The sequence below is a fragment of the Peromyscus californicus genome, unplaced genomic scaffold, assembly GCF_007827085.1.
Source record: "Peromyscus californicus insignis strain IS unplaced genomic scaffold, ASM782708v3 Scaffold_17__1_contigs__length_78620276, whole genome shotgun sequence".
NCBI classification, from domain to species: Eukaryota; Metazoa; Chordata; class Mammalia; order Rodentia; family Cricetidae; genus Peromyscus; species Peromyscus californicus.
Genome location: NW_026294469.1, coordinates 54,855,509 through 54,867,876, shown reverse-complemented (window position 1 = coordinate 54,867,876; position 12,368 = coordinate 54,855,509). Strand labels below are relative to the sequence as shown.

The following is a 12,368-nucleotide window of genomic DNA, read 5'->3' as shown; positions in this document are numbered from 1 at the left end:
TCCTCTCCTCCTCTCCTCCTCTCGCCCTGGTGACAGCCAACAGCTCCTCCTCCCAGGCTGAGACCTTGGAGCAAAAAATGCAAAGGAGCTCCTGGCTGCCTCAACTCGGCGCGCTTCTCCCCGGGGTGGGAGAGGGAAGAGAGGAGGGCGCAGCTTGACGCCAAGTTCAGCCGGTGTGTGACTCGAGCCCGAACGTCCAGAAGAGATTCCCGGGACTCCAGCATCCTCCCGCGGGCCGCGCAAGGCAGGCACCCCGTCGATAAGCTTGATTCTCCCCTTCTCGCCCCAAGTTTGAGTGCGGCCCGCAGGTGGTGCAAACGCCCCAGCTCTCCGGCGCCCCCTGCTGGCGAGAGGGAAGGCGGCCGCGGCCGCGGAGCCTCTGGGCACAGCGCTGGGAGAGAGCTCCGGCGCCGAGAAGAAGCCGCGAGCTTCCCCGATGGTGCCGCCGCCTCCTCCGTGCCGGGGAGGAGCAGCCAAGGGGCAGCTGGGCAAGAGCCTGGGGCCGCTGCTGCTACTCCTGGCGCTGGGACACACGTGGACCTACCGAGAGGAGCCAGAGGACCGCGACAGGTAAGGGCCACCTGCCCCAGCGGAGGACGCGCTGGGGGCGCTCGGGGCTGGCTGGCGGGGTGCAGACTGTCCCCAGTGGCGGACCCACAGATCCCTGCTCTCTGAGCCACCAGCAGGGTGTTTAGCTGACCCAGGTGACTTCCATCTCTTGCGGGAACCGCCTCGGCGCTCCCAGCTGTGGGTTGGGCGCTGGGTGCCCTCCGCTCGGTTTTTCCCGCTGCGCTCGGGTGCCAACTTCTTTGGCTTTTCTAGTCACTTGGGACTGGGGTCGCCCCGTTCTGGGAAGCTCTCCGGGCTCATTCCTGCCGCTGAGCCCGCCCGGGGACCAGTAGCAGCCGGTGCGTCTGGACGCAGAGCCCAGCGCGTCCTGCTCTCCACTCTGCCTCTGACCTTCAGCGGAGTTTCCTCTCCCAACTTTTTTTTTTCCCCATAGAGAAGTGTGCTCGGAAAACAAGATCGCCACGACCAAATACCCGTGTCTTAAGTCTTCGGGCGAGCTCACCACGTGCTTCAGGTAAAGCTGGGGCCCTGCGGAGTCTGGAGGGCTTTGGAGACGCGCTGGTGGAGCCCGGGCTGTGCCTGTTCCCGGGTGGGGGTGGTGCAGGGTGCTGCGCTCCTCCTTAGTGCGAGCAACCGTGTTCATGGACCAGAGCAAAGCCGAGTGATTGAGTTTGCAACATGTACCGTTCTGCGAAAAAACTTGCATGGTAGAAGTTGGAGTGCAACTGTTTGCGAGTTGATGAGAGTGGATTGGATTGTGGGTGTAAACTTAATGGAGAGGAATGGCTTCCTTCTCTTTTGAGTTTTGTTTTGAAAATACAGCCGGCAACAAGGAAACATTTGGCAGTTAGTTGTCTTGCTTTTGACCTTGTGTTGGGACAGAGTGTACCACTGTCACGGTCTCTGTGGGCAAAGTCGTCGCGGGGAGGATTGTGGGTAGATGGGAGGGTTGCCTTGAGTGAAAACAAACGTCAAGATTATTGGGACTCAAGAAAAGCAGTGATCTTTAAGAAAACATGTTGTACGGATCTATAGGGGGTGGGGGGCGGATTGGCAGTCACTTGGGGGTCTTGTTAAAAGGAAGCACGCATAGGGCCGGGGAATGCCGTTTTAAAATGCTTCCCAGGTGATTCCCTGTGCAACCAGGCAACAAGAACAGGTGGCTCCTGTCCCCAAGGGAGAGGACCCAGGTTCCCTACTTGAAGCCTTTTGGAACTGAGGAGTGACTTGGTTCTTGCATCGTTGAATTCTTGACTTCTGCACCAGTCTCTCACAGGATGGAGGTGGCACAAATCCCTAAATATTGATTGTTGTCTGATTTTTTAAAGATGTTATGCAAGGCACTGGGGTTAGCACACTTATACCAGCCTGAGAAACAACTGGGGGAGTACACAATAAAACAAATCCCAGAAATGAACTCAAAGAAGAGTTTGTCTTCACTATCCTGTGGCCAACCAGCGAATCTCCATGCTTTCTGTGCAGGGAACTTTCTTCCCCACATGTGAAGTGCTCCCACGGGCAGGTCGGCTGGGTTATACGGAAGTACTCTCAGTTTTATTGTGCCTTCAGATCAGCTCCTGGCAGCAAGGATGGATTGATGCCAGCTGCGGCACCTATGTGAGCTCCAGAAGGGGCTACCTGCTCCTGCGCAGCGTGGTTAGGAGAGCCGAATGAACGGTAGCCTAGATGTGAGGAACATACTCAGTTGGCAGGCAGAGATGTTGGGAGATGCACTGGGTGAGCAAGGTCATCCAGCTGGTGAAATGACTTGGTAGTACTGGCTGCAGAGTTGCTTGCCTGGTTCCAGACCTGTGTTTCATCCACGTGACCACGATGTTTCCTAGGACATGTTGTTTTCCTATCACTGCTGTATAAAGCTTCTAATTGAACATGGACCGTGTTCCTGAGATGGTTTGCTCATTTGTTTGGTCCCTAAAGGTCAGACGTCACATAAATCAGTGACAGTTACAGAACGCATGTCAGGCTTTCAGAAACCATCAGTGCCTGATTATTCTATTTGTTACGCTCCAGTTTTGCCAACTTTTCCAGATTTCTTAAAGTAGTGTGGTATTCCGCTTACCCTATCTCATTCAGAGGCATTAACTGTGTTTTGGCACATGTGTTCTCATTAACCATTACCCAGTGAAACAGCCTGTTGGACCCACAGCTCTACCAAGAAAAAGAATATTTTAATCTATAGGAAGGGTTCTTTCAGCTTGAGAAAGTGACATCAGTTTCCCCAGTACGCTAATAGAATTGTTGCTGTTTTAGTTTTTTGAGTCTCATTTATAGCCTAGTCTAGCCTGGAACTCAAGATCTTACTGCCCATTCAAAGTGCTGGCATTGAGGTGTGACCCCCCAATACTATGCCTGGCTGGTCAGTTTATAAACTTATTGATTTCTTTATGGAAGTCATGAGTTCTGTGCATATTCTGTTAGCCTTATACTATTTTTATTTTGTTTTGCTGTTTGAGACAGGGTCTCTTACTCAGTAGCTCAGGCTGGCCTCTGGCTTCAAACTCATACTATCCCCTTCCAGCCTCCCGGGTGTGTGTGTAGCACTATAGCCAGACAGTTTTATAGTTAAAGTCAGTTGATCATTGCCTCACTGGTTCTTGAGTTTCAAGAATGACAGAGTGCTGGGAGACCCTGTGTGACCTTGTAGTCCCTTTCTCTTTCAGTGTTGCCCACCAACTCTCATGGCATTGCCTGGGCATTGGGTAGACTACCAGACCCTCCTGAGATCAACTGGATCTGTGTCTTAATGAGATGTGTGTTGACGTCTGAGGAACACCACATAAAAACCAGGGTCTTCAAACCCCAGACATGGTATAAACCCTTTTGCTAAATCCTCAGAAGCGTGGAGGCCTCTGGGGTTGAGCAAGCAGCTTTCAACGTGTCATCCTAAAAGGAGAGTCATCACCACCTCATGAGGAGAAAACACCCTCCTCTGGGTTTCTCTCAAGCTATAAGTGCTGCGGCATCTGTTGGGAAACAGCTTCAGAGCTGGGAAAATACCACCGTCTCCCAGATGTCCAGTGAACGATTTTTAGCACATGAAAGGATTCAGAACTCGCTAAAGGGTTTTTTTTCAAAAGGTCATTGTTGGTGTGGGGAGTAGATCTGAATAGATGTAAAATGAACAGAGTGGGAGATAAGCCTGCTTCGTTACTGTGAAATTTAGAGAAGAGGTGACTTCCGAATAGATTTTGTCCTGGACCCCCGTGTGTTTTATGACTTCACCTAAGCAGCTCTTCTCTGGTTTTCAGCATTTGATGTCAACTATTAAATAACAATAGTTGGAAGACTTGACTTTAGACTTGGCACCATTCTGTGAATTCTTGCTTACATGGTCTCTGATGCATAGAGCCAACTGGAGCATTTCTATTATCTCTGTTCTGTAAAGTGGGAACAAAATAATCAGAGGGATTGAGTGACATGCCCAAGCTCTCACAGCTAACACACACAAGCACCATGATTGAAACTCAGGTTTGTCTGACTTCTAAACCCTGGACTCTCATTATCTAAGAAAAACCTACTGGTTGGGTGAATGTTCTAGATCCAGGGGTGGAAAAAGGAAGACAAAACTCAGATGGCTGGACATTTCAGACGGTTCAGGAGAACACGGATACCCACACTGACCTTGGTCATCCTTTGGAGCCATTGCCCTTGAGGTCTGTTTCAGACAGTTGAATTTAAATAATCATATTATATACAAAATGGGTTCATGCATGTATAGCTTTCCTTTCTTATCTGAATCTTGGGTCCAGGTCTCTAGAATTTTGGCTGTAAACATGCATACTGCCAAGTACCCAAAGTTTAAACACTGTTTGCATGAATACCAGTGACATCTTAATAAGTCTAAAGCCAGCATCTGTCCAGCATGATAATTAGCACAGGGCATTCTCTTACCAGTAGTTAAGATATCAGAGCTTGGATATGATTTATCTGAAGTAAGGATTCATGATAGCCAAGGCAAGCATATTAAACAGGCACAGAAAGCCATTATGGCATTACCCTTCTGGAACTATCATTATCACCCCCCACTCCTGCCACAAGTGATTTTGCTTTTTTCAAACCATGTAGTTACAATAGAAGACTTGTTTATCTTTCTTTTATTGTGTCTTACATCAGTAAAATGAAGTGTCAAAATGTATATATATATAAACAATCCAGCTTTTATTGGGTGAGGCTATGCCTAAAAAACATGAACTGTTTTGATTCTCTGGACAAAAGATTTACATATCTATTAAGAACTTAGAGCCCTTCTAGAGGATGTTTGCCTATAAAAGAATAAAACACACATAGTCTACGGGCTTGATTTTGTAGAAAAGCCCCTTGTAACAGGAGCCAGTACATAGTGGCTACGATGGAATCCGAAGCTGCGTGGTTCACACAGTACTAATGACGGGGACAAGACAGCAGTTAGGAATGACTTGTCGGGCAAGTGCAGACTGGACCTTGCTTTTCAAGGTGGCTCTTTACTGTAGACTGTATTAGTGAACACAGTCGGGAAACCCACCTGTGATTTTGGTCTCAGTTCCCCAGTCTCCAAACAGACGCCCCGCCCCCACACGGCTGCCCTGTCTGTGCCTTCTCACTGGGGAGTGCTCTAGCTTAAGGTGGCTCATGTTCCCATGGGAAAATGACATGGGATGTGCAGAAACTTCCAACTCCATTCAAGATAGTACAACCGTGTCGCCAAACCCTGTGGGAACATGGAGGTTCATGTGATATTTCTGCAGATGTGTTTACTTAGAACTTGTAGTACAAGAGGACCACTTAATTAGGCTAACACCGAGGGGTTGACAATCCTGGGCTTTTGGCTGAGGATGCTTCTGAGGGGAGGCTGCAGAGAGAGCATTGCCCTGGCAGGCTGCCGATTTCCCATTGAGGGCTTTGGCAATGTCAGAACACACACAGTCACAGACTCCTTGCTCCCCTCTGAATCTCAGCTCTATTCTCTCATTTTTTGACCTTGAACCCGCTCCTTAAGATCCAGGCTTTCATTTTCTCCGTTGGCCTCTGAGGCTCACATTAACGATGTTTAGAGTTGGCTGTGAGCACTGTAAATGGGTTCGCATGTGTGATGTGCTTTGAGAAGTTCAAGATGCTGTGAGGGACATGCTGAGTCAGCGTCACTTCCCGTCACCCCTGCACCTCAAGTGAGGCATGGGGGTGGCTTGCAGACGCTGTGCAGTGGACAGTCACTGACTTCTGTGAATGGAGATTTTAAAAAATATGTGATTTTTTTTTTACTCTTGATTTCTTCATGTCCTTTGACCAACATGTATGGTGTCTTCATTAGCTGGGGCTTATTATCAAGTTCTGGAGGATAATGAAGAGCAAAGATTAGAGCCTGTACTGTTCTGGGGAGTCCCCAGGCTACTTCTGACCAGCGACTCTAGGGGAAGTCTCCCACACTTGGCAGTGGGATTTTATTTGGTAACTATGGCTTCTGGGAAAACCCAGTAGAGATTTTTTGAACATAAACCTAGATCAGACACACCAGTGACTGGTCTCTACTGGTCAGCATGCCATGTTTCTAGATTCTTCTCCAAGTGTAGGGTAACCCAGAAATCTAGTGGTGTGGGGTGACACTGAGTATCTTTACATGTTGAGGCCTCCCCCATGACCACTGAAGTTTCTCTGCTAATCACTGCAGAGTGGCGGACATCAGAGCCAGGTGGAATTGGATGCTGATTTCATTTTCGAAGACAAGAGGAATTTGCTTTTTGCTCAGGGCCATGAATGGTGGTCGTTGCAGAAATAAGACTTGAGATCCTTAGTTGGGTCCCCCCTCCCCTTTTTCTGTTTCTTCCCTCTGCTGCTCCCATCCTATGGATTGCATAGCTTGGGGAGTGGGAAACAGAGCAGCTCTGTGAATGACTGTGTCTCATTCAGGACACATGAGTCACCTTTCAGGAAGCATGCTTTCAGAACCATCCATGAGCCATTATAAGGAAGGAAATGGGAAATAGTAAAGAGCAAAACTGATAAAGAACAGATCAGGGCCTGAATCACATCCAGGGAAGACAGTCTCCCTTTCTTCGTGAGGCTCTCTCTAGAACTAGACTGTCAGCCTTCAGGCCATGGATCATCTGTTCTCTTACTCACAGCCATGACCTCACAGGTTCGCTCCATACTTGGAAAAGAGTGCTCAATCCATATACATTTGTTAAATGACCAAGTGAATGATTGTCAAGGTGAGAAGGAAAAGACAAAATTTGATTTAAATGTGTTAAGCATTTTAGGATTTCTGTTGTTACTCATGTATGTGTCCTGTGTCCTTTAAAAACTGAGAAAGGGGCTGGTAAGATGGCCCAGTAGGTAAATATGACTGCTGCGCACCCCAATGGCCTGAGTTCAATTATTGGGACCCACATAGTTTGAGAGAACCAACTCCTGAAAGTTGTTCTCTGCCAACCACACATGTATTGTAACATAAGCACACCCTACACATGTACACAGTATAAAAAATTTAAATTTCTAAAAGCTGAGAAATGGGAAAATGGTTTTGTTTCACTTAATCATTTTTAGCAGGTCTCATTGTATTATTTAGCTCAGGCTGGCCTTGAACTCTCCATCTTCCTAACCTCTGCCTCCCAAGTTCTGGAATTACAGGTGTGTTGCACCAAACCTAATAGGAAGGCTGCTGTAGAAAGAAGATTAATTGCTCCTTTGATGTGATACTTCCCAGCCAGACCTGCTTCTCTGTCCTTGCCCGAGTGGTGTAGATATGCTGGATTCTGGTAGTTACAGTCTGGTTCTCCAACTCGCTAAGCTGAATGACACCCGAAGATGACACGTGGACTCCTGCCCACACTTTGAAGCAGACAATGACTTGAAGGGAAGGGAGGCAGTTTTGAGAGTCCCTTTCCTTCTCACAGGAAGAGGGAAGGCAAAGGTGAGTGGGGAACAGTGGCCAAAGTGAGATTCTGTATCACTTTTCACGCCTCCTCGGCTCACAATTGAACTAGCCAGCCTCATGGCTATGCTTTCATCGCTGTGTCCTTGGAGATCCGATCGACTGACTACCGATTGTCGATTGTCCCTGAAATGGTAGTTCTCTGGCTTCCTGTGTGTGGTTCACATCACTTCATCTTTTCTAAATGAAGTTGGGACGGCTTTGGGACGGCGCGTCCTCTTTATTCTAGCTGCTGTGTTCTCTCAGGAGAAGGTTTTCATTTCACGGTTTCCACATCCATGTTCAGCTTCCCTAGATCTTCGGCTTCCTGCTCAGCTGGACCGGGATGCCCTCGTGAATGAGAGAGGCTGCGGCATTGTTAGGGCTGTGTTGTGGGGCTGAGAACAAAGCTCTCATTCTGTTCCACTTTCGCTCCTTTATTTCAGGGATGAGAAAGCAAACAGCTCTAACATCTGCAACTCCTCTTCTGCCAAGTTAGGTCCCCTTCCCCCATGAATCTATTTTCTAATTTTACAGTCTTACACTTTTCATTTAGTCAGCACATGTCTGTTGGGGGCTTATAATGTGCCAAGCTTCATTCTACGCATGTAGAATACGTTTGAAAGGAGCAGACAAACTTCTGTTCTGCTGCGAGTTACGGATTTTTGTTTATCCTGAGGAAAGGGCATTTTCATGTATTTTTGGTGCTCTTATGAGTAATGTCACATTTCCAGGACTAATATCTTAAAGTTTCTTGTAGCCAAGATGTATCTTTTCAGAAAAACAGCAACAAATAAAACAGCCCTTGAGGCTCCAAGCAGAGACATGAAAATCCATGAATGGTGGTGATCAAACCTGGTTTGTCTCTTCCTCTCTGTCCTGCCAGAAGTTAGCATGCACTCCAAGTTTCCTGTCTCTAAAAATTATAAAAATGGGAAGGCTAATTCAGGGCCATGAGACTGACAGGTGTATGGCAGCATCCGGATTGTCCAGCTTAGGGTAAATCAGTACATTGTTACTTTGTCCATTAGGGTAAAACCCAGGCTAGATTCAGGTAAGTCCAACCTGCAGCCTGCAGGCCACGTTTGAACAGGGATGGCTTGAATTTGGCTCAGCCTTTTCCTTCTTTTTCTAAACTACATTGTACAGGTCTCAGCATAAACTTTGCAGATGATGTCATTTCACAGTGTCAGAAGTTGGGGCCTAATGGGTCTTCATTGGTGAAATTATTAAGGCCACACCATGTAGTTAAAAGGAGATTTATTTAATGGCGTAACTTACAAGTTAAGGGATAGGTAGGTCGCAGGGTCTGGGGAAGGTATATTGCAGTCCAGCGGTGTTCTCTGGAGCTCTGCTTGGCCCACCTTCACCGCCAAAGATCCCGGAACCGAGTGAGTACGCAGGCCCATCCAGATCTCAGGTCCCCAGGCGCCTCCCTTGGCCCCGCCTTGTAGGCATGACAGTTGCTGAAGTCTCAATGGGGGTTGGAACTTCCAGAAGAGAGCTGGAATGGCTACCCACTACAGGTCTTCTCGCTGCACCCATTTGGTTTCAGGACCCAGGAGCACACACATTCTTAACCTGTACATCCACTTGCATCTGTTCTCGTCTCTGCAATTGTGGGATGATCCGTGTCTCCCATTGGGAAGGAAGCGTCCATCCTTAGTTTCCTGTAACTCAATCTGTAAGCCTTTGTGGCTGATCCAAGGGAGGCTGATGGGGTAACAGGTGCAGTTTTCTGTGTGTGTAGAACCTAGTTTAGGGGTTTGGTATACACCCGAGATTGGCAAATAGCTCATGGATTGTTTTTGTACTGTTGGTAATCTAAGAATTACCAACCATTTTTTATGTTTAATTTTTTAATTTTTGAGATTATATATAATTACATTTCTCTCTTCCCTTTCCTCCCTTCAAACCCTCCCACACCCCTCTCTGTGTTCTTCTTCACATTCATGGCCTCTTTTTTCACTAATTGTTATTACACACTCTCCTCTTCTCTCCTCTCCTCTCCTCTCCTCTCCTCTCCTCTCCTCTTTCTCTCTCTCTCTCTCTCTCTCTCTCTCTCTCTCTCTCTCTCTCTCTCTCTCTCCTTAATATAACTTGCTTAGACATATAATATTACTTGTGTGTAAGTTTTCAGAGCTGACCATTTATCACTGGATGACTAATTGGGGTGCTCGTCTCTGAGGTGGACCACCTCTCCCGTTCCTACCTTTCCTCGATTGCCTTAATTCTTTGTTAAGCGTTGAGGCCTCATGGGCTTTCCCAAGTCCAATTTGTTATCCTTGTTCAGCTCATGTTTGGGCAGTCATATTGGTGGGACTTTATGGATGCAGTTTCTGATATTACTAGGAGACACAATCTCACAGCAGACTCTCCTATCCTCTGGTTCTTACAATCTTTCTGCTCCATTTTCCGCAATGACCCCTGAGCCTCAGATGTGGGAATGTTTTGTAGATGTATCCATTCGCACTGGGCTCCACAACTCTGTATTTTGATTGTGTGGTTTTCTTTAGTGGTCTCTGTCTGTTGCAATGAGAAGTTTCCTTGATGAGGGGCTGAAAAGTACACATAAAGAAAAAATGTTTATAGATTATTATTAAGGATTATGCTGGTTTAGTAAATTAGAGGTTGTAGATTCTCCTTCAATGACCATAATTTCACTAGCCTTGAGTAGTTATCTAGGTTCCCAGTACCAGGAATGATTTCCCTCTTGTTGATTGGGTCTTAAGTCCAATTAGAGAGCTTTTGGTTACTGCTTGCCACTACTGTACCCTTAGGGTTATCATCACATGCTGGTCATGGATGTAGTTCATAGACATCATAGCTGGGTAGGCCTGTTGGTTGCCTCCCTCTTTGGAAGCTTGCCTGGTGATTTCTGGTACCATGAAATCTAGTCTTTAGAGATGGGGTGTGGAAGTTAGTTCCAGCTCAGGGAATTCTGGGTTCTGTTTCTGAAGTGTGCGGTGTCTTCTGCAATAGGGACTTAACCTTCCACCTCTTGGGAGTAACCAAGGGCAACAGAAACAGGCTGCATATTTTAGGAGTCTCTTTGACAGCCCTGGCCAATAAATCAAAAGAGGCTTCTCATGTCTGGTATTGGGGTTTTTGTTAGGTGGTCTTTGGCACTTGGAGGGAGGACAGCCCAGATGAGGAAAGCTCAATAAACTAGATATGTGTATTTATGCACAGAATTATGTGTATTACAGTTTTTGAAAGGCAAATAGTTAATAGTATGATTCCGTGTGGCCTTTCAGACATCCTTATTGTTATTTTATCCACCTCCCTCCTCTTTACATATTTATTTCCACTCCCCCTTCCCTAAGAATGCTTTATACATTAAAATGTTTTATTAATTCTTTGAGAATTTCATATATTTTGATCATAGTCACTCCCAAACCTCTCCCTGAATCCTCCCAGATCTATTCTACCTACCCACCCCCCAATTCATGTCCTTCTTTTAAATATATAATTCAATCAATGCCAATTTATGCTGCCCATTTAGGTTTCTAATGTTTTTTTTTTTAAAAGTATGTATACGTGAATATGTGCACATGAATGTAGCTACGTGCTTGAAGAGGCCAGAAGGGGGTGTTGGTCCCCTGGAACTGGAGTTAAAGGCAGTTGTGAAACACTTGACTTGGGTGCTGGAATCCAACTCAAGTTCTCTGAAGAAGAGCAAGTGCTCCTAGCCACTGAGCCACCTCTCCAACCCACAGTAGTACACTTTCTAAGGGTACTCAGACCATACAATACACACACACACACACACACACACACACACACACACACACACACACACACACACACACATTCTGATTTGGCTTCCAAAGCCTCAAACGTGTGCTAGCTGGCCTTTTCCAGGAAGTTCCCTTCTCCTCCAGACTCCTCTTCATATGAAGATCAGTGATGAGGTTTTCCTGTATGACACTTTGCCTGTCCAAGTCCCCATCAGGTGACTTCAGGAACAATCATTTAGCCAGCTTCATGTTCAGGTTGCTTACCCTGAACTTCCTGGTTACACTGTAGCTAGTTCCCTTGGCTCAGGATTTTTTTACTGTGAGTTGTTTTTCTGATCTCATTGCTTTGGTTGAGCGGGGGCTTCAACCCTATACCATGCTCTAAATGAGCACAATTTACCAGAATTTAGGAGGCTGATGCAGTTGCAAGTGGCTGAGCATTGACCAGCTTTTCTGAGTGTTTCTGTGGCAGGCTTTCCCAAACCAGGCAACTCTCATATAGACTGTCCAAGTACGTGTCAAAATCAAGCGGCAGGGCCAGGACTGTCTCTGAGGGGCCTTGGCAGATCGTTTGCCTGCCTCCATGATTGACTTGCATGTCAATCACAGGCTCTGACTGAAAGTGCCCTCTCCAGTCATGTGACAGGTTAGTTTTGAGTTTGTGTACTGGAAAACTCTTCGCATTCAAGATAAAATGCTAGTGTCTTTTTTTTTTTAAAGTACCTATAAAAGTAGTCATTTTCAATGAAGACTGCATTAAATCACACTTTTATTTGAAGATATTAATTTTTCTCTCTCTCTCTCAGTGTGTGTGTGTGTGTGTGTGTGTGTGTGTGTGTGTGTGTGTGTGGGTGTGTGTCTGTCTGTCTGTGTGTGTGCATGTATGCATGCATGTGGAGGACAGAGGACAAGTTGTAGAAATCTTTCTTCTACCATGTAGGTCTTAGGCACGAAACTCAGGTTATCAGGCTTTGGCTATAGGTACCTTGATCCACCAAATTATCTTGCTGGTTCCCAAGTCATACTTGTACACGAATCTATATATGGCAGAAAAGCATTCCATGTTACAGTTATAGTGTATGTAAATAAAACTTAATTTAAAAAAATTTATTACCGTGTATGTGTATGTATGATATGTGTGTGTGTATGTG

At 46.4% G+C, this 12,368-nt stretch overlaps 1 protein-coding gene across 2 annotated transcripts in view; it reads left to right on the top strand.

Moving 5' to 3' along the window:
• Nucleotides 1-317: 317 nt before the first annotated feature.
• Nucleotides 318-12,368, top strand: part of Ccbe1 (collagen and calcium binding EGF domains 1) — a 250,353-nt gene continuing 238,302 nt past the window's right edge. For both annotated transcript variants that reach the window (XM_052742360.1, XM_052742361.1), the window contains exons 1-2: nt 318-570; nt 1,004-1,084. In XM_052742360.1, the coding sequence (XP_052598320.1) occupies nt 437-570; nt 1,004-1,084 (215 nt within the window). In that variant the 5' untranslated portion in view covers nt 318-436. The remainder of the gene's footprint in view (nt 571-1,003; nt 1,085-12,368) is intronic.